We start from the raw sequence: 22696 nt of genomic DNA, 5'->3' as shown, positions 1-22696 counted from the left end.
TCCAGGATGCATGTCACAGACGTGCACCCTGTGTGGTAGCATTATTCTGGGGCCACTTGGACCTACACAGCTTAAGTGCTGCTGTTTCATTCTGTGACACCCTTTGCTTTCCCTTGACTTTAACTGGAGGAGGGCGATGCAGGCTGGTTGAGATGTGTGGTTGGCTCAGACCTGAGAAGTGAGCTGATGAACCATCTGCTCAATGCAAGACGCTTGTGGGGCCAAATAATTTTGCAAAACAGACAAGTTTGGAGTCCCAATTAAGATTCGTGCCCCAAAGCTCGTTTATGTCTTATTACTGGATCAATGAATCTAATGAAACATTTCACCTTGTTCCGTGAGGCTTGTATGGCTTCAGTCATCTGATAACAACAGCTGCTTAGTTTGTAGAATGACACCAGCACTTTCATGTATTACAAATACACCTGGGGGAGGCAAGAGATAATAAAAGCTCAGAATAAAGATGCAGTCGCTTAACTGTGTATTCCAGAATGGAAAGACTATTATAAACGCCAGCAATGCACATCCTTGTTTGGAGTTGCACAGCAAAACACAGGCAGGAGTGATGCTGATGGGTGTGTGTAAATAAACACGCTCTTTCCAGGAATATTTTCCTTTGAGCTTATCCTGCTGCTGAAAGCACACCTGAGAGCTTGATGCCACGAGTGAGTCACACGTCGTGCCCCGTGCCCATGCCAGAAAAGAACAGAGAAGGACCGTTTAACGACTGGGCGTTACTTAACGTTCCCCTGGGGAGTCTGGGACAAGTTCTGAGCAAGCAAGCAGCAGAACAAGGCTCCCTATGGAGCGCCCGTGCGGACCGCCCGGGAGCCGCGCTGCTGCCTGCGTGCCGCCGTCAGCGGGACCCGCCGTGCCGGCACCAAGCGGCACCGCGCGGCACCGAGCGGGCACGGGCATCGCCTTCTCCCGCACCGCCCTTCCCGTCAGCGTGCGTCTCCTCCCGCGGTCCGACGGGCAGCATGAGGGTGAGCCTGAGCGTCCTGTCGCTGCTCGTGGCCCTGGTGGGAGCCTCCAGCTTCGTCTTCCTCGTGGTGGCCATCGCGACGGACTTCTGGTACATCATCGATGCCTCCCGCCTGGAGACGGCCGCCAACGGCACGGCCGCGCTCAGCTCGCACTCGGGGCTCTGGCGGACCTGCCGGCGTGAGTGGGGCGGCGGGGGGCGTCGGGGGGGTCCCGGACCGCGCCGTGCCGATGCCGTCCTCTCTGCTGTCCGTAGCCGGGGGCCGCCCGCCCCACCCGGGCTCTCCCTCCACCCACGGAGGACGCCCGACGCCCGACTCCTGCTGCTGGGCAAGGGGGCACGAGCAGAGCGGATTTTCTGTTCTCGCAAAGTAGTTCGGCATTAACTTTTAATTCAGACCAATTGAATAAGCGTTAAACATTTAGAAAGGAAGAGATCTGTTTTCATTTGGCTCAGGGGAAATTAAGGGGAGGAAGTACAGCGGGGTTAAAGCCATTCCAGTGATTGCCGATGATGGAAACAGCATATGCGCCACCACACAATGCTCACTTTGTATCCCTAAATCGTGGCAACATATATCATTATGTATTTGTTATATTATTGCTTATGTATGATAATAATCTTTAGCTTAACGTTTTTCCTATTTATTTTTCCCCATCTACATCAGTTAGGAGCAAATGCTACCCTTTGATCAACCCCTTCAGGCACGAGAATGCAAACATCACCGACTCACACCGACAGCTCTTATGTAAGTAATTTCTGTGTTATTTTCCTTCTTTTCCCCAACCCTGGGCCACGCTCATGCTCATGCTCCCAGAGCTGCTTTCAGAGGGGGCTGTGAGAACTGCACTGTACAGTCACTGCATGTGGTCCTTAAGAGGGATTGCTGCTGGCATAACCCTCTGCTTGATGTCAGGTTCAGCCAGTTTCTGCCAGAACAGCACGTTTGTGCTGGGGGGGCGGGGGGGGTTTACGGAAGGTTCACAGCTGTTATAAAAGAAAGGCAGGAATGTTGAAGATTCCCACACAAGAGTTTAATTCCTGGAAACGTGTAAGCATACTGTTAAATTAACGTTTAAGTCAGTCACTTATCTACCTTGTCATTGGGATCCATCCCTCTGAAAAAATATCATGGTACAGGAATTTAAGAAAAGAAATCAATAACTGAAAGAAGCATTAATGCTCTGTGAAGAACATCGTGCTCAAAAGGTTACTTGAAATTTCTAACTGCACACATTGATGTTCTTTTTCTTTAGATTCATTTGTCAGAATCAGAATGTTTTCAGAATATTTCAGAACATTTTCAAATCCTTCTGGGTGCCTGGTAAAAGATGAATTTGCTTCTTTGCACCACATTCAGCATGACACTTTGTTCATACAAGAGCTTGTTTATGAGCTTCCTTTTTTGTATACCTATCCTCTCTGATTGTTTTCCCCTCACAAGCAGAACACACACACTTATCCTGTGTCTTTTCCTCAGAAACAGCCATTTCCCTGAGCACCCCACGACACAGCCAGCAGTGCAGCCAACGTGGCAAAGTAAGCCCAGGGCTACTGATGTAATGTGGCTGTGTTGCTGGGAATTTTAAGTAGAAATAAACAGCATCACCACCAACACACTGACAGGTTGGAGCCTAGCAGCACAGACCATCTCTGCACTTGGAAATAGGTGCAATAGAAAGGTGCCATTTCTTTCCACCTTCCTTCCTTAAGACAGAGGGCTTTAGCTTCATGATGATGGTAAAAACGTGAAGATAACTAACAATGATTGCCTCCTGCATCGCTGAATCCTTTAAGGAGTTCAAAGTTAACATTTAATTGATTAAACCTAACCACACCAATCACATTTACATACGGGCACCTTGACCAGTGAGGTCAGAAGTTGCCTAAAATGTCAGGACAACATTATGTCCGTGTTTGCAAATGCTACATCTGTAATTCCTCTCACATAAAGAGGTTTTAGATTACAGCTCTTCAGCGAAAGCTGAATTCTGCTAAAACAGAATCAAAACTATTCCAGAGCTCTTTATTATAAAAATGACGTTGGCTTGGAAACAAAGGACACCTCTTTGGTAGTCAGGCAGGGTAAGGAAAGAGCGGATATGTGAAAAAATTGGATCCATAAGTACACATACAGACTCTTCAGAGCCTCAGAGAGATTTTGTCTCTCACATCAAACACCACTTATAGTTTCTTAGGCAGAGCTTGCAAAGATTCTTGCATGCTTTATTATGAACAGGCATAGCCTGCCTAAAAATGAGATATAAGGGCACTTTTTAATTAAATGAACCTGTTGATTTGATTAGAATACCCAGTAAAGAACTCTGATGTTTTAGACGCACAGCTTCAATGCAGCTTCAGTGGATTGCACAGCAATAGCAGCTGCACTTCCAGGAAATACAGACATTTCTAAAAGTGCCATCTGGTTTGGTATGGATGTTCTACTTAAGCCTTGTATTTTTTTCTTAAAGTCTTTTCTGACTGTGGATCCTGGATCGTATTTAGGCAGATCTGGGCAAACCTTAATTGACAACAAATTTTAACTAGGCTTTTGCAGGACAATTCTAGCCTCCTCCGTTCCAACATTATTAGGGTAATTCAGGCAATTTCTTCATGTGTTGCTATGCAGGACAATCCAGCTAACTGCGCTGCCTTCATCAGTCAGTTTAAAAATACTGTATTTTTTTCTGTGTTCATTTGTGGATGTCAGTGTGAATAACACTCACACGGAATTAATCTCAATCTGCCCAGAGGTGCGCTTGCTTTTCTCACTGTTTGATTGGCAGACTGAATTTCAGCAGCTCTGCTAACATCGCGTGTTCCTTGCCCGTTATTCCCAAAAAGCTTTAAAGCACTGTCTCCTAGTGCAGGCACTTAAGTCTCTCATCAGTAATCTTGCTCTGCTTTTTTCAGTGTTCCTACACTCTTTCTGGCATGACGTTAATAGACACGAGTGCCAAAAAGATGGGAGAGAGTCTGTACCTGCGTGCAGAGAGCTGGGTCTAAGTGAAATAGAAGGGCTGGTCGCTGACAGAGGACAAACCCCTCGTTAGAGAATGAAAAGCCTTCGTTTTCTCTCCCTCCACATTTCCAATCTCTCCTATTCATCTCCAGCAGTTTCCTTGCAGGCTTATCGTGTGCTTCAAATAGAACTCCAGACAAAACAGAAAAATTGGGCATTCAAATTAAAGTTCCGTTCCACCAGCAGCATTACTCAGGCAATCAGACCAGGTCTTGTTAAGCCTGAGAGTGCAACGTATTTTTACATCACTGCAGCACCTCTGAGCTGTTTCTTTCATGGCTCAGCTACAAGCATGCCTTGTTCTGTACATTAAGCTCCCAGTTCTTTCCTCACCCCTCCCTATGTTATGCATGACATAACATAGACCCTCTCACCCCCAAACTCACAGTGCACAAAATGCTTTCAAAGTACAGATTACTTCATAGGATGATTACATATATAAACATTATATAAACAAATATATATATATTTGTTTGAAACACCAGCCACTGTTTAAAGAAGATATGACCAGACTCGCTTTTCTGACCACTCGCTTTTCTGACATTTCTGCATTTATAAAATGTTTTTCTACTGCAGGTATTTTCCTCTGCTCCATACACAGTTTTATGAAATATTGTGAAAAGATACATTTCTGAGGGAAATGCCACTAAGCTTTCATAATGTAACTATCATTTCCTTTTTCTGGATCTGCTCTGCTAATTCAGTGTAATGAAAGTCTGTCCATTTTGTGCAGAAACAAAAAAGCCTATTGTGCTTCTGGGCACTTCATTACGAACATGGGTTTTGACAACAGCAGCCCAGGGTGCAGCAGGCTTTGCACATCTGAAAGGCCTGAAACATTCTTGTGTTGAGCAAAAGTGCTTAAACCTGCCTAGTATTTCCCCAAACAATTCCTCAATCAGAATGACTGAGCTGCCTCATCCCAGAGTCAGAGCCAACCCAGTCACCCATTCAGCAAAACATGAAAGAAGTCAAACCTACCACAGTCACCAACTGGAACAGCAGTGGCAGCCAGAATGAAAACATCGCAGAAGACAGCAACAGTAGTGCAAGCAGGTGAACATCCCTAATTTCTTCTGCGTGTCTACAGACAACATTTTTTTCTCCAAGTTGCTCTTAATCTTTGTGTCGGTGGTGCAAAGTCTTCTACCACGCTGGGACATCCAATCAAAAGGGATTCAGCAGTCAACTGACTGAGCACTGGAACACTGGCATTGCTTCTGCTCCTACCAGTGCCAAATGGACAGATTACAGCGAGAGCATCACTTTCCATAACTTTGACACTTACTAAGGTCTGCTGGTGACCACCAGGGCTACAACTGAAATCTGTCAGCAGAAGCAGTTCAGATGCCTTTCTCCTCCATGCATTCTCCTGTGCCAGCTATAGGAGACAGGCAGAAGGAGTTTGTCACTGGAAGCCAAGTCCAGCTCTCACAGAACGGTAAGAGTTGGATGCTGCTGACCTCACAGGAAGCACTGTCAGGAGTTCTGAGCAGCTTTGCTGTTTTCCAGGATAAGAAACATAACATTCAAAATCCCAGGATCAGATTCAGAGAGAAGAAAATGGGTGTATAGAAAGAATGGCATTTAATCTATTGAATTTTTTTCTCCCAAGAGTTGCTGTGAAATCAGTTCTTAAAAAAATAAGTTTCACTGAAGGAAAGGTTACTTTTAGGAAACTTTGTAGTAAAAATATTTTTATTTTACCAAACTTGGCATTATAAGCAGTAATTACCCATACAGGTTTAGATGAAGATGCAATCTGAGCAAAACGGACAATTTTATAAATATTTTAAATCAGAATCCAATTTTACTCCAAGTTGAGCCCTTCCTGTAAGACAGATCAGCCATCAAAAGAACAGAGCAACGAGCCAGCTGGGGACTCACACAAACTCAGCTTTTTGGAAACTCAGTGTGTTCCTGCTACGGCTGCAATGACCCCTGCCTGCTAACACACAGACTGCTCCTGGCTGCACTGAGCTACCTGCTGTGTCATCTGCTGATGGAAGAAAGCTGTGACAAAGTGTTTTTCCAATGTATGGTAACATCCGTTAAATGGTGGAGATTTGTGTGTGTGACTTCCCTCCCTATCCTTTTAAATTAAATTGTCACAAAGATTTTTAGTCTTTTGGCACATTAAAGCAAATTCGTTTCCGTCAAGTAATGCGTTACAGAAGAGACCATTTGGGGCCAAAGATGAAACCAAATGAAAAAGTATACAACACATAATTCCTCTGAACATTTCTTAACTTTGCACCCCAAGCTGGAGCTGCACCCATTTACACAGCAGAGCTAGAGTGAGTGTTACAAAAATAATGCAAGAGAAACTACTGCTAGCTATTACTGGCTGCATAGTTTGCCCTAACACCAAAAAGCTGCATTAGGTACCGCTGGAGATCCTGAGATTTTGCTGACTATTATGGCCAGAGTGATTTTCCATTACAAGTCACTTTTTAGTGCTCTCCTTCGTTCCTGAGCTATCCTGTGAAGATCAGTTAACCGCTGACGTTTCCACTCATGCTCCAGTGAAAGGAGATGCTCTTCTTGTAAAAACCAATTCTGGAGCATGCAGCTACCCATCCATGGCTGCTGAAATTATTCTCCCCAGTGTATTTTTTTACAGTCATTAATTTACTCAGACCCACAAGGCAGCAGACAGGTTAATGCTTCCTGCAGGGAAGTTGGTGCATCCTGTAGGAAAGCAACCTCAGCCACTGAGGCAGTTGCTGAGTACCCCTGGTGTTATCATGTAACAGCTGCCTCAGTTTCTTCCTCAACAAAATTAGTTTAACAACATAGTAAAACAAGACTGGATTTCCTCACAGTGCATGGACCTCCAGTGGTCAACCAGCTGCGTCCACTCTTCGCCTTGTTCATAAGTCCTAACTCATCTTCACTATCTATACAGGATGCCTGATTCTTTACTTGCCATCTGTAGCAACTGGACAGATCAAATATGATGAGAAAGATGCTACAACGCAGGCGTGATGACAGAAGGACCAGCATGACAGAAAGATGCTATAAAGGAAGAGAAGAAGATTGCTCACCTATATCAAAAGATTCCAGGTTTGCAGGTGAAAGCTTCACCAAGGAGGGATCTCCAACCAGAGACCCTTCTCCAGTGGCAGTCAGCCCTTAAATGAGGTCTCAGAGAGGTGCAGCCAGGCTCCACCCCTTCTGGTCACACAGCTGAATTGCCTTCACCTGTGCTCCCGGGGCTGACCGGATCCTTTCCCAGGTGCTCAGTCAGTGGTTCAGGCCGGGACTCAGCAGTTTCCATATACCTTTGCACACACCTGGGGAGTTTACAGCTCTTGACAATTTTTTCTTTTGGCTTCAAGTTGCCAGAAGGAACCAGGTAGGGCTGGAGCAGCTGGCAAGAGCCAATTTGCAAAGGTCATGTGTAATAAGGATATACACACAAATTCTATCTTCAGTGCTGTGGTAGATGTATACCTAAATAGATGTTTTGTTTCTGAGCAACGGTATTAAGATCAGAGGGGTTTCAGTGAACTTTTTTTTTAGTGCTTGCAGTTGATATTATGGTAAATTATGATATATATAAATCTGAAAATCTGAAACAACTGAGCATCACTTCAGCTGAGACTGAATAAGTGACAGCTTCTGATGAACGTTCTTATTTTCAAATGCCATTACAATCATAGCAATAGAACACGAACCCTGCTATGCTTGTGTTTAGCATTCTGTCTCTTCCTAGCACTGAAGGGCTCCATCAGCTCTCATCCGTACCAACTCCAGTATCACTGTATTTCTACAATCTGCAATTTATTTCTCACTTTAGCTCAGACTTGTCACCAGGGAGCAACACAAAGCTGACACCCAACATCCAGAGCTCAGCTCATCCTCCTGGGACACCCTCACCTTGCAAGCTCTTCTCCTTCATCACCTGTTCACTACTGAATGGGACTTGGTGCCCCATGTTCTAGCCCAGAAGACTCACGTTCAGCCACAGAGAGCAGTTGTCAGGCTTTCTAAGTGTGCTGATCCACCTGAGCCCTGCCAAACCTCTCCAGAGCAGCCCTGCTGGCTGCGCTGCTGCCAGCATTCTGTTGAACTGTAGCTTTACATGCAGTGCTTTCTTGCTGGCTATTTAGTTACTGCTGAGTAAGATGAACAGGTTTTTAATTAAGGTCTTCTGAGCTGCTGTCATTTGGAATATTTCTGATGAAATGACTATTGCTTGCTATCACAAGCTGTGCAAACAAATCCAAAGTTAGTTTGAAGCAGTGGAGCTCCAGCATATTAACAGGAGATGGTAATAATGCTGCTAGACCTGCAGCTGGTCAGCTTTGATATCAGCCAGTTTTTATAGTTCATTCCAGAGATATCTGTTATGCACTGCTCATCAACAGCTGTGCTGAATCATAATTTAGAAGTGCCTGCCAAACTCACAGATCTGGATACACCCTGCAGATGTCACTCTTGCAGACATTTGGTCACAGCTTGGGCTAATAAGCTTAAAACTATATGAAGAAGCATTGAGCAATTTAAGTATTTTCAGTCCATAGAAGTGGAGTGGTTTTTAAATGTTTGCCAGTTTTACAGTATTGGATCTTTTCAGCTCTACCAACAGGGAACTCAAGTGCTCGTGAGAAACAGAAGTGGGAAGACGAATGATGCTCTACAGAAAGTGCACAGGCCTTTTTCTTTTGCAAATTGTTTATTTCCCCCTCCGCTCCCAGTAATTTTATCAAAATGAAGCTTTACACAATACACAACCTGTGTATTTCAACATAACCTAAAAAAAAACAAGAAAATGTTTCACCTCAAAATTTATGTTTGAACTTTTATCCGCAGATGATTACTAGAGGCAGAAATACAGTAAAGATGTTTTAAGTCATGTCCTCCTATAAACTAATTCCCTCCCTCTAATCAAGGAATATAATAGTATAATACCATACGCCAGATGACATGAATTCAAATTCCTGAGTGGTTTCCATGGCAGCATTTTCGAATAAGTTTCACCGGCAGTTACAGACAGCATAGAAGAAGCACAAATGAGTATTAGGTACTGAACTGGAATACTGGAAGTGATGCAAGTGCTGTTTAACCAGATGCAGCCCGTTAAACATTTGATTTTTTAAACAGCTGTGGGTGATCCGGGGGGTTTGTGGGTTTCAACTGAGATATCCCTAAAACTTACTTTTGCAGCAGAGGGCAAAAAAAAAAAAAATAAAAAAATCAGAGTTATTCTGCCACTGCATGCAGTTGTCACAGATCATTAATGTACTTTATGATAATACCACGGTATGGATTCGTTCTCCTTTTGGCTCAAAAGAAAGTGCTCTGAATAGCCTTATCTTCACTGCACTTGTCCTAGCTGAGGTTACAGTCCTAACTGCTGCAGTTGAAATCACAGCACAGACAGGAAGTCAAAGGAACACCATTAGTGCTACTGTCCTCAGGTTTGATAGCAGCAGCCATGATTGGTGAGGGACAGGTGGGAAATGACAGAGCACAGTGGCAAGCTTGCTTATGCGGCTCAACATCCTGCAATGCTGGCTCTGAGGACTGAGTCGCACAATTCTTACTCTTTTCTTGATAATTACATCAAATTTTATCCACTAGAGGACTTTTCACTTCCTTTTCTCCATTTCTCAGGTCAAAGCAAAATCTAAACGACAACAAGTAACAGTCAAAACTATTGGATCTCCTTACATTAAAAAAATATCTGCTAGGTTTGATCATACTTTCCCTCACAGTACTTTGCTGGCTCATTGGGAATATCTGAGAAGGTTCTTCAATCATTCAGAGCTGAACTACTTACTATGTCCTTGACACATTACAAGGCACTGTGAGGCTTTCAAGGTCACTGAAATGGCAGCTCTGTTCTAGAGCTGAACCAAGATATGTTTGTTTTTACTAACCTAAGAACAGATTCCCTTTTAATTTACACCATTCTTCAACTTGCTTCAGTGACTTTACAGTAATACAGGTGAGGAGAAAGAGGAATAAGTTAAATTGATTGTTTTTTCCAAGAAAGAGAAGAACCAAAGATTGATTTGCAGAATTTTCTTCTTTGTAAAGAAAGTAGCAAGGAACTAATATCTTCAGAAACAATGAATCCTTACCCAACTAACTAAAATTGGTGTTGCAGTATTCAAGTATCATTCACAAGTCAGAGCTGCAAAGACACAGACTGAACTAACTTATTGAAAGAACAAAGCACAGAAGCAATATGCTGACCCATGAGTACATCTTATCTTTCTACTTATATCGAAGATAAGCTGGATCCTTAACCAGCCTATATATCAGTGGTATATATCCACTTGAGCAGGGAGTTACAGTTACTGATAAAGAAACAAACTGATGATTGGCCCATACACAAACTCTAATCCCTTAACTGACTGATCTTCCTTAGGAACTAGCTGATGTTCCACTGCTCCTCTGGGAAATCAAGTGGGGCACTGAAGCCCAAAGCCATTCAGAAAACACAACGTGAGTTCTCCATTCTGAGTAACTCTGCTCTTTACTCTGCTCAACCCCTAGTAAGAAATAAGAAGATACCAGAAGCTGATGCATTTGTGTTTTTGTTATTATTCTAGAAAAGGTTGGGTTGAATATGTGGATAGGCTAAGTGAGACAGAGGAGAGACAAAGATGGTTTATTGAGGAGAAAACAGCATGATACGAAAAAATACACAACAACCCTCTGTTTACACAGCTATTAAGATATTACAGGGATCAATAAGAACTAATGTAAAAAATGTAATACGAGAGGAAGCAACCAGTGTAGGATAATGTACTTAGTGAAGCTGCTGTAGAAAACAACGACAGACATAGAATTAGAGCTGGATGGGAAAATGTACCTGTAGTTGTTCAGCTACAAAGGAAAAGGTCAACAATTTGGTAGATCAGTTTGGCAGAGGGCATAGGACAGACAGAAAGCATTTAACCAGAGTGCCTGGTAGACTCCATCACCCAAACTGAACAACACCTCTTACTATCATACATATGATTCAGATAGCCAGAACTACTACTTAAGGTTGCAAGTGACTACCAGATACCCAGCACACTACCTGCTTTCCAGCTGGGCTTGATATCTGAGGAGTTTTATTGCTTAAACACATCTGTGTTGACATACCCTTTATCACTACAGTCTCTGAATCAGAGGCCATGGAGGACCCACCTGGTGATACCTTCTCCTCCATTCTGTGTCCTGCCTATTTAAACTGAAAGCCACAGAGATAGTTCAGCTTCTTGTTCTTAATGCTCAGAATAAGGCTCTGATTATGGGATCTGCACTCAGTAATTGTTAATGCATCAAGTGACACGATAGTAAAATATTAAAATACTAACACTCTCCATTTTTTTCTTCAGACATGCATGGGACGTTTGTCATTCTGATGCCTCTGAGCCTGATACTGATGATTTTTGGAGGAATGACTGGATTTATCAGTATTCTTGCCAGGGCATATCTACTGCTTCTAATGACTGGTCTGCTTTTTCTTTTTGGAGGTACTATATCAAACTCCTGGCTTAATGGATGTAAATAATAAGAGATTATATCTGGAAAACATCACTTTACCTTTTGGAGAAAAACGTTGAGCAAGACTTTGCTTTCAGAATAACACAGCTGTTCATTTTGTGTCTTTTCTGTCAGGACCTGACAGTTCATTTTCCTTTCGCCCTTCCCCCAAGACAATTTTGACTTGATTTGAGAGGCAGGGGAAGCCTTAATAGTAATCTACCCTGAGTCGATAAGAAGGAACGGCAAGGATGCCCAGAGAGTTATGTGAGGACTTTTACTTTCTGTAGCAAATTGTAACTGACTGAACGTGTTTTTCTTACCCAGCTCTGGTTACACTTACTGGGATTGGCGTCTACATTGCATATTCAGCTGCTGCCTTTGAAGAAGCTGTCTGCCTCCTGAGGAGTAAGGAAGTCCTGGTAGAAATCGACATCAGGTTTGGCTGGTCTCTGGCACTGGTCTGGATCTCTTTTGTCGCAGAAGTGATCACTGGGGCTGTGTTTCTCCTGGCAGCAAGAGTCGTCGGCCTGAAACGGCAGCGTGAGCAGGAGTTATGAACAGCAGGTATCATTGCAACAACAGAAAACTCTGAAATGTGGATTCCTTGGTTTGGTCTGGTCACTAGGGAGAATAAAAATGGCAAGACTGTGACTGAGTAACTTGCCAGCTGCCATAAACTCCTCATTATTGTCTACAAAATACAAAGATTTCAATAAATCAGTAACATTTCTAGTGTTGTCAGCAAGAAAACCTTTGTGACTTTAGAAGAAATCATGCTGCACTATCAGTGTTTCTAAAACAATTTCAGCAGGCAGCTCGTGCAGCATCAATACACGTTATTTAGAAATTTTTTGCTTTCTCTTCTTTCTGCTATCCCTGATTACCCTGCAGAACAGTCTGCATGGTCCACTCTGCTTTTGGTTTCTCTTCAGATACTCCTGATATGTATGCTAGGTAGCCTCTATCACATGTGACATATGATGCTTATATACCTGAAGCCAGGTAATGAGCATGGAGGCTACATGTATTCAATTAATACTGTACATTTAATGTGGCTTTGTTGTTCAAAATAAAATCAAATGTAAAGGTCCAGAATAAGAACTTCACAGTATTTGGAGAAATTCAGATCATCTCCAGCACTACAGCATGGCTAGGACATCCAATCCATGTGCACCTTCCACATTCATAGGATCTTTCTGTTCTGTCTCCCTGAAGAGGCTATTCTCTCTCTTCTACCACTATCACACTATTTCTTTGTGACAACACACAAAAATGTGACAGTTTGAGAGACTGGAGAACTCCAGAAGCCTACTCTATGCCAGCTACGTGTGTTGGCTAAGGAATCACAATCACAGAATTGTAGGGGTTGGAAGGGACCTCCAGAGATCATCGAGTCCAACCCCCCTGCCAAAGCAGGTAAAACACAGCTTCACGTTATTTATTCAAAAATCATTACTTAAAGGCTGAAAACAAAGAAATGAATCATTTTCTAAAACTGAGCTTTGGTGCTGTAAAAAATAATACAAAAAATGAAGGCCTAGAAACTGTGAATGACTTAACACTAGTTATCCTCCAGACAGCATTGACTATGGCTGTGAAGCTCTTAAGGGCAGTGAAATGGTGAGTGTTGTATTTCAAGAGAAAGCTATAGCTGCTTCTCTGGATGTTTTAAGAAAAGACTGCAGCCAGCCCACATCTGTCTGATGCTCCCATCACATAGATGCTGCCCATCTCTTCCAGCTTTTTATCAGCTTTTTCAATTCTGTAATGCAGAAGATGCAACTGATACATTTCCCAGTTGATACTTAGCAAACCTGACGCTTTAATTTCATAAAAGCAATAACACGTTTGTGCTAGAATGTGTTTAATTTGTGCTGGAAGCTGCTGAGTAAAACCAAGCACACGGGATGCTTGAACTTCATCTTAAGAACTAAGCAATCTAGATTTTCTTTATTATTTTTTTTCATTCAAATGTTGGTAATAACATTGAAGAGAAAATTTACTCCAGTGCCCACTGCAGTTAGTGAAGAAGTTTTTCCTGACTGCTGTGGCCCGGGGTAAAGAGCTGAATGTACTCTCAGCTCCACTACAGATCCAGATCATGGTCAACTTCTGCATCTTACGGTTCAAGACTGTGACTCAGGAACTGCACCAGCTGGGCACACTTTCAGTGAGCAAGTTCCTTGTGCTTCCTTCAGGAGAGAAAGGGCATCACTTACTTCTGTTCAACACTGGCACAATGTTATCACTGCCTTTTGCTAAAAATTGAGCATCTGTGCTCTGATCCTAGTTCCACAGTACCAAGTTTCTTACGGAAAACGATGGCAGAGAGCTTCCAGCTTGCGGTCTTTGAATACAAAGGGAAGTGTTACTACAGTGCTCTGAATGGAGAACTGAGGCAGAAAAACTGCCAAGGTCCAATGAAACCAGAGCTTCTGATTCCCAATCTAAAACCTTGGTTGGCAGATTTTTTCTTATTATCAGAATGAAACAAGGTTAGAAATCCCAACCAGGCTGCGCAGCAGAAGCTCTGCTAATAGCCAGTACCACTTCTACTTCCCCATTTCTCCCACACTGATTTTCCATGATGCCTTGTGCTGGCACTGTGTAATGGAGTCATTTTACAAGTTAAAGCTGACTAAATCAGCTCTATAAGAAGATTAAAGAAAAATCCTTCATAGTAAATATTCCACATGCTTAAATGAATTATGTAAGATGTAATTCTTCAATGTTTTGGTGCTGGTGAAGTTATTTAATGTAATATGACCGTGTAACGTCAGTCAGACATTACTGTAAGCTGTAATAGTAACCTATCATCCCAGTTATTGGTGAATGTTTATCACAAAGGTTGTTTTACAGTGCTTTTGAATTGTGTAAAACTAAATAAAATGACATCTCTGAGCTAGGAAATATTTGAAAAGACATGGAAGAACTAAGAAATAATTTTTAACTCCTTCTGCAGATCTATTTGACAGTTTACAAGATGCTTTTGACGTACCTGTGTTGCATGTGGTAGATATTTATAAGATACTTATGCAGCTACAATATACAATTCAACCTAACTAGAAAGCCAATGTATATGTTATTGAATTAAAGCAATTCTCATTTCCATGACATTCCTAGATTTCACATTCTGCCTTCCTGCAATATCTAGCATAATGGCAATAAAGAGTATTTTCTGCTCCTGAATTTTTCTTCAGTCCCTGAATTTCTCCGAAATTCCATATGAATAGAAATAAAAGTATTGTTTTGAATAGTCAAATAAGCCTTAAACAAATTTGATTATGCTCAAAAGATAAAACATTTTGGAAAGGACTGTATGTAATTCAACACAAGTGATCTCATCAAGCTTCTACTTAGAATGAAACTGATGTTTGGCACACAGTTCTTCACTTATTTTCCCAGAATTCAGTACTGAGATGAGGAGACTGACTGCTTCCAGTACTGCAAACTCACAGGTATTTGGACATATTTAAAGTGAAGAAAAATAAACACACTGAGCAAAGCAGAGCAGTAGTTTGAAGCAGTAGAGTGTACACAGCTACTGGCCAATACTGGCTTCTGATTTGAAGGCTAGCTCAAGGGATGGTAGAGAAGAAGAGGGGAAGTGACAGAAATTCTTGGAGGTAGGAAAATGTCACATAGTCAAGAGCTTCAGAGAAGATGCTGGTGAAACTAATACAGACATGCAACCACAGCCTGGGTCTGCTACTGAGCTGGATGCTGCAGAGCATCTTGGATGTCTCTGTGCCTGCTTCCATGACTTCCAAAGGGAGAATATCAGCTGAGACACAGCTTCAGTTCACATAGCTCCATCTGTTGATCACTGATCCAAAGCCTACAGTTCCAACTGACTTTGCTATTGTAGCAACTGGAGAGATCAACATGATGGGAAAGGCATTACAACAAAGGTGTGATGACAGAAGGACTGGCATGACAGAAAGGTGCTATAAAGAAAAGGAAGAAGATTGCTCACCTATATCAGAAAATTATAGGAGGGCCCAGTCAGCCCTTAAATGAGGTCTAAGAGAGGTACAGCCAGGCTCCACTCCTTCCAGTCACACAGCTGAATTGCCTTCACCTGTGCTCCCACAGCTGACTGGCTCCTTTCCCCAGGTGCTCCATCAGTGGTTCAGGCCGTGACTCAACAGTTCCCATACAGTTACATTACACAAATAATTCATCATCTTTTTCTAAATCATGAGCCATGGCAGGCCGGAGACCTAGCAGGACAAGCTCTGTCCATGCCCTCCTGGTCAGCAAAGCCAGTCTGCCCAGAAGCCCTCCCTGAGGTGACCACAGCAAGGCTCGCAGTGTCTGCCCACTTCCTTAGACCCTGGACTCAGATTGCTTTCTGGTGGCTGCGAAGTACATTTATTCCTACTTTCTGTCAGGGTTGACTGAAGTTGTTAAGGAAAACTGGACCATGAAATCCTGAAGACATAGACTGTCCAAAGCTTGATTGGCATCTTGGGGTCTCAAGTAATCTTGGCCTCCAAATGACCTTCTTTTGCACTGTTCTGCAAATGAAAACCAATGATCTCAACTTATTAAAACTGAACTCATTGAAGACATAGGAGCCTACCTCAGAAATCTAATTTCCTTTTCTTTGATTCAGTTTGTAAACTTCTTAGAGTGAACCAGTTTGCAGTTTGCCAAGATTTTTTAGTCCTATCTGTCATTTCCATATTAACAGCCTATACTGGCCCAGCTCAGGACCAAAAAGGTCAGACTGAGCACTCTGGCTTTGTGCTGGAGAATCAAACCCTCCCTAGAATTAGAACAGCCATGCTCAGTGTCCCCTTTGCCTCAGCACTCCCGGTCTGCCCAGTGGCTGCAGCTTTGCAGCTCAGCAAATGCAAGCTCCACAGAGCTTGAATGCTCTGACTGAAGACTTTCTGTATTTCAGAACAGTGGTCTCTGCTGACATCTTGTGACAACACTGAGCAGTTGACTGAATTTGGAAATAATTAATTTCCATGCAGACTACTCCTTGTATAGTTTGAAGAGCAGAGGGGACTATCATGCTCAGCCAGCCGTAGCTCCTGTACTACACAGCCCACTGAATTTCACCTAGAAACTGCTGCTCCCATGCCAGCAGCTCGCTGCCTTAGGATGCACCTCCCAGCTGATGGCCATCTGAAGTTAAAATGTCAGCCAATGATAGGAAATGCACTGTTAACACTCTTGGTTAAAGAAAATAAAAATTCTCTAAACATATTAATGGTTTTTACTCCTAGATGAAAGATGTTACAGCTGTTCCCCAGATAGATTTTGTTTAGATGCAGCAGTACTGGTCTTAGATATTAGCTGTGGTGCAGGGTCAACTTTATAGACTTCTATGTTGGATGAACGCCATTTTGGCTAGTTCCTCCATGAACAGCAGTTGGTTAACAGTCTGCAGATAGGTGGAATCAGGTGTTCAAGGGAAGGGAAGTGAAATGCAATGTCATGCATGTCTACTGCAACGAAAACAGCACAGAGAGATTGAAATTTCTGGTGATTTGTGACCTAGTTTCTCAAGCTATCATCTAAGGCAAAACATGTATGTGGTCTTAGAGGAACCTTTCAGGTTCCATTGCCATCGAGGACAAGGCATTGAAATTACTATGTGTAAAACTCATAACAGAATTATCATCAGTTAATGAGATCCTGTTCATCCGCCAAGTACACATACAACTGTGTGTATTTATACTCTCAATCATCTCTTAACACTCCTGAGTATCAAAACACATTCCTTCAGCACACCTCCACTGCAGCCTGGTCCTACACCCACGGTGGTTTATATTAATGGATTAAATCCAGAGTCAATAACCAGAGAAGAGTCAAGAAATAGAGTCGTAGTTCTTTTGACATTCTGCCTATACTGCTCACTGCAAAGCAAGCTGGAGGACTCCGTGCATGGGTTTGGAAGGATAACAGGCAGTTCTCTAAAGAGCTTTTGGCTCGTTGTTTTACTGCTTTCATTTTTGCCAAGGATAAGGCAAATACTTGTCATGGAAGGCTGGGACACTCCCGCTGTATTGCTCCCTAGGTGCTGAAGTGTATTTGTCTACCAATAGCCAAACAGCATTTACTGTTGGCTTATGTTTCTGGACAACACATCTGGCTGCTGGAGCAGCTAGCATATTTCTCCATCCAACCTGGCCTCCTCAAATATTCATAAGTTAATGTTGTCTGTATGCCTGCAGCATACAGAGAGACTGAATTGAATTGCACTGTGGAGGAGTCTCTTCTACAGCCTTTCGGAGCTGGCTGCATCAGCACCGTGAAAACCCTGTGGCATCATAAACCTTTTATTGCCACAGCTCCCACTTGACTAGTATTATACAGTGAAGCATTTAATTATGCAAGAAACACATAAAAATAATTTTATAACTCTCAGGCAAAAATCCACAGAAGCAACAAACTTTGGAGGACTTGCAATAACAACTACCTGCCTTTCCATTTAGGAATCACAGCACATTACAGGCATGGCAACAACTGCAGCCACTGACTGCAATGCTGTAACTTCTTCCTGCCCGTGGCAAACACCCCATGCAATAGGACCTTGATTTGGGCCAGGGTACCTCTGAGAAAATGGTACATTTCTGCATAAGAAGGAACTGAGAGGTCCAGGCCTATCTCAGTCAGCAAAGAAACCAAAATTACTTTAATACAACGTGCAGCATAAAAATTTTCCCTCTCAAAACTCAGGAATAGTGCAATATTTCATGAAAACAAAAGAAGAAAGAAACTCTCAGTCAGTAGAAATCAAAATGTTCACAAGCCTTTCTTTCAGAAAAGACTTCACCTACAGGATCACCTCATGCTCAGCTACTCACTGCTTAGGCTGCTACTGGAATTCATGCAAAAATCCGAGACAGGACTTATAATGGGAGCTCCATTTTGCTGAACTAACTGCAATTTTAAAAAGAGAAGCTCTATTTGCAGCATTCAGCCCCCGATCATGTATGCATGTCAGTCTAGAGGCACCCAGGAACAAGAGGGAGCTGGACTGTCTGCCACTGACCTGCAGGCGTTGATGATATAACCAGTGGAAGGACCACCAAAACCTTATTGTACATGACACTGTTCCGTGTGATTTCTGTGGCTTGCTACAGATGAACCCAATAGTTATTAAGAGATGTTAATAACCCAGCTGAATAGTAACAGGTTTTTTGAATGGGCTGACCAACAAAAACAGGCACTGCACAATGTCTTCACTGTCTTACTACAGGGAACGCTTGTCATATGAGTGCAACGATGCTACTGCTTCTTAGAAGTGGGATTTGTTATTGCCCTCAGCAATGGTTAGCCAGGAGGCTAACAGTGTGAGAAAAGAAACCTATTTCCAGGACACGTAGCCATCAGAAAAACGGAGCACCTGCTCCCAAGCCCCTCCAGGGCACCAATCTGCCCTTCAGAGTCTGCCTTGGGCTCACTTGCCTGCTCTTCTCTTTGCCAGAAGTCCTTTTCTCCTTTCTGGCAGCAACAGCAGTGTAGCAGATCCCAGGCAAAGCTCTGTCACCATAACAACTGGGTAGCTGTCCTATAATTCAAACTGCCCTCTCCAACTTCAAGGGCCTCTTCCTACACAGCCTAGAGCTCATCAATCCTTCCCTGAGCAATATTTCATTGGTGCAGTAACTCCCACAGCCACTCTTTCTAAAGCTGCCTCTCTGCCATTTTATTTCCAAAAAGCCTGAAGAACCGCGCACTCGCCCGCTGGGAAGAGAGCTGAATTTGGCACAGATGAGCCTCAGGTTTCCAGAGACCAGCTAACCTTCTGACTATCCCCCCTGCCTCGGGTTTGCCTGTACGAATGGCTGGCCAAAGGAGTTCAGAAAATGTTCTCACAGAGAGTGAGCCACTCACACAGCAAATCCCCTTGTAGCCCCTAATCCCTTTGGAATGTAGAGAACACGACCAGAAACGAAACTCTGGAGGCTCTTAGAAAGCAGCACGTACCTCCGAAATGACAACTGCATCCCCCAAAATCTTGCTCAGCCACAAATTAATTCCATGACCTCTGGCTGCCTGACAGCCCTTTCTGTATTGCAGCATATCTAATGGCAGTGCTCCCACCCGACTGCATCCAGCTGAACAGACAATTTTACTAAACCTCTCCAAGATCTCATTTAGAGATCAAATAATTTTCATCAGATTTTCTTTCTTTATATGCAGAGATTTCAGCCTGCATTGTCAGCTGCAACCTGTACAACTAGTGCAAGTCAGTACAAATATTTTTTACTAACTTGGAAATCACGTTAAGATGGGATTACCCTTTAAATAGCATTGTTACATGAGAAATGAAGATACAGTACAAATTCATGCTTGAAAAGAGTTTTGTGATGCACACAATCACAACTTGGAATGTCACCAAATTCATTTCTGAACTGTTGTCACGTTCTGGCCACCCATCTAACCGGTCACAGAAATGCCATGTTACCAGGATAGCTCCTACATTGCTGTGCTTTGCCTGAGCAGCCACTGCACGTCACTGTTGTTCCATACAGAAGACTGAAAAGATTCGCTGAAGCGAGCAGGACTCAGGGAATCTTTGCATTTTCAATCAAGGGAAGAAAATGTCCTATAAACCCAGAGATGGAGCTGAGTGAAGTCAGGACAATTTCCTTTCCTCAGGACTGAAAGGAGGCCATAGCTATTGCTCCTTTGTGTTTTCATCTGCATGTGCAAAAGGACTTTCTCCATCTCCTTGGAGGTGTAAGATTACCATTAAGGAGGGACACAAAGATCCTGCCCTCCACAAGCCCCATGAACTGTGACAAATCGTGGAACCTCCTAGTACTTAGGAGACACTCAGGTGTCTCCGTAGAGCAATATGATGTGTACCCACTTAGATTTGGGGTATTTCTTTCATTTAAGTCAAAGTGAAGTTTTGGAGAGTCATGCAGCAGTTGTAGAAATACAGAGCTTGAGAACTTGGTATGATTTTTAAGTCTAAAAAAGGCAGCTGGCAAGCAGAGGCCTGAATGATGTCCTAGAAGCCTGATGTTCCTGAGGCAGCTTCTGTCAAGTCACAAACACAGACCAGCACTGCGCTTCCATTCCTAGCCATTAAAAATATTCCCAGTTCCTCAGATGACTTTTTTCCAAGTTTTTTTGCAATTGCTATGCTGTCTGGTTGCGATGGGAAATCTCAACTCCCTTTTCAGTATAGCTTCATACAAAACCATTTGGATGAGAAATGAAGCTGCCAACAAGGATAATTCCTGTAGAATGCAGAAAGGAAAAGGATAAAAGTGAAAATAAAACAAAACATGAGAGACTTTGAGGGGAATTAACATTAGAAGAGACACATAAACTTAACAGAAAACAAGTAAGTAGGGCCCTTGGGGGATCCTCTGTAGCACAGAACACAGTAAAATCAACACTTCCCTCTTTGTGGGCTTTCACACCATGCCATGCTTGCAGCCCACCAGGAATGGCTGTACTTGCCAAAATCTACTGCTGCAGCCCAACTTGGTTGCCACTGGCACATAAATTCATGTAAAAAACAGTGGCAATGGCCGTGTCTGGGATCATGAAGAAGCCACACTCCAGCTGTAGGTGACATCATTGCACACTGGACCTGAATGCTGCTGGATATCCTCTGTCATGAAAAGGAAGAAACTTCCAAAAAAAAAAACTATCCTGCGGCCTCCAGCCATGATCTTAATCCTTTGAGAGACCTAAAATCAGGGCAGAATTCTTCATGCAGCACAAGAACAAGGAGGTTTTGTTTCTGAGGTTGCTAAACCAATGTTTATTTCATAAGCCCAGATCCACAAACATGAGAGGAGAAGAGATCATACTGCCAGAGGGAAGGAAACCCTTTCCTGAAGCAAACGACTGGGCTGTAACACTGCATCCTACTGAGACAGGGATGATTTATAAAAGAGAAAACATACACAGCTTGGTGATCAAAACAGTTGCCTCAAGATTGCTGAGCTGAGCGAAGAAGTGAAGGGACACAAAAGTGAATGAAAGTCCAGAACTGAAGGCAGAGGACTGAAAATATCTGTCCTTCTTCAGACTTTGTGAGAAAATGACGTTACCTTTGCCTGCAACTTCTGTTCTGCAGTTTGTGTGTTACCCCAGTGCTGCTAAGGGACGTGTCGCTTCAGATGCCTGCGTCTCTTCCTCCTGGTAGCACGCGTCGGTCAAGATGATCCCTGCTGCTGTACTGCCCGAAGTACACCGACCCACAGCTGTTTCCTCTCCTGCAAATAACAGATGAAAAACACCTAACTGAAATGCTGGGCCAGATTCTCCTCCCAAGCAGAAGCCTTGGCAGAGACAGTGTGGTGCTGGGACAGCTGCTGCAGAATGTCCTGGTGCTGCCAGCCCCCAGGCCTGCCTGCGGGTTCCCTCCCGAGGCCGAGCGCTGCCTGCTTTGCTTGCTGGCCAGCTCACGGGGGATATCATCCAAACAGAAATATCTGACTTCTACCAGACAAAAAATTTAGTGGGTACTTTGCTTTTTTAGCTGGGAAGCTTTGAACAGATTCACGTTGCTTGTGTGACTTTCCTGCTACAGAATGGCTGGAGCCAGAGAAGCCCAGCCTGGACACCATAAATTGTCTGATTAATTGTGAGATTTGCTTTTGTGTTGCTTACTAAATGAGCCCAAATGGAAACCTGAGGATCTGTTTGCAGATCCAGCTATCTAAAGCCCTTCAGCATACATGCTTGTAGGTCCAGACTCATATTATTTAGAGCTTTTGCTTGTTGTTTTAGGTTTAATGTGTTTGCTCTCTTGATGGCTCTGTCAATATATATTCTGAGCTGAAAAAGTTAAATGTCAATATATAAAAAAAATGATGGGGCCAAAAATACCCATCCAGGGTTTGGAGATGGAAGGCAAATTGCAGGTTTGTCAATAGTGTGTTTGGGAGCATTTTAAGTAGTGAATCACTTGGTGTTAGCTATTGTAAATATTGGTTTAAAGGCGCTATAAAATAGATGGCGTGTAGTTAAACTTTCCTCCAGATCCCAATCTGTTTATGCTGCCTCTCTTAGTGCCAGATCCAAAGACCACTGAAGGTAAGAGGAATCTTTACCAAGTCCTTAACAAGCATGGTGTAAGTTCACAACACGCACACAATCTCATGGCAGGGGCACAGTGCCATTTCTCACGGTCTCTGTGAAATTAGGTGTACAGTACTCCAGAACACACCTTTCATTTTTGTGTAATCACTGACAGCTGAGAAAAA

At 43.1% G+C, this 22696-nt stretch overlaps 2 protein-coding genes across 2 annotated transcripts in view; one reads left to right on the top strand and one right to left on the bottom strand.

The window, feature by feature from the left end:
• The window catches only part of METTL22 (methyltransferase 22, Kin17 lysine), a 36003-nt gene extending 14324 nt beyond the window's left edge, over positions 1–21679 (bottom strand). The window contains exons 1-2 of the mRNA XM_042828130.1: positions 21539–21679; positions 11839–12025 (exon numbers count right to left, since the gene is read on the bottom strand). The gene's annotated coding sequence lies outside the window, so the exon portion shown is untranslated. The remainder of the gene's footprint in view (positions 1–11838; positions 12026–21538) is intronic.
• Positions 981–12056, top strand: TMEM114 (transmembrane protein 114). Its single transcript, XM_042828131.1, has 3 exons — positions 981–1164; positions 1653–1733; positions 11823–12056. Exons 1-3 carry the CDS (start codon positions 981–983, stop codon positions 12053–12055), a joined length of 498 nt encoding a protein of 165 aa, XP_042684065.1. The 3' UTR covers position 12056.
• Positions 21680–22696: the final 1017 nt, after the last annotated feature.

The sequence above is a fragment of the Centrocercus urophasianus genome, unplaced genomic scaffold (genome assembly GCF_019232065.1).
Source record: "Centrocercus urophasianus isolate 14NV4802_14NV808 unplaced genomic scaffold, USGS_Curo_1.0 seq_29, whole genome shotgun sequence".
NCBI classification, from domain to species: domain Eukaryota; kingdom Metazoa; phylum Chordata; class Aves; order Galliformes; family Phasianidae; genus Centrocercus; species Centrocercus urophasianus.
Note: the sequence above shows the minus strand (reverse complement) of the source record. Positions and strands in the feature narration are given on the sequence as shown.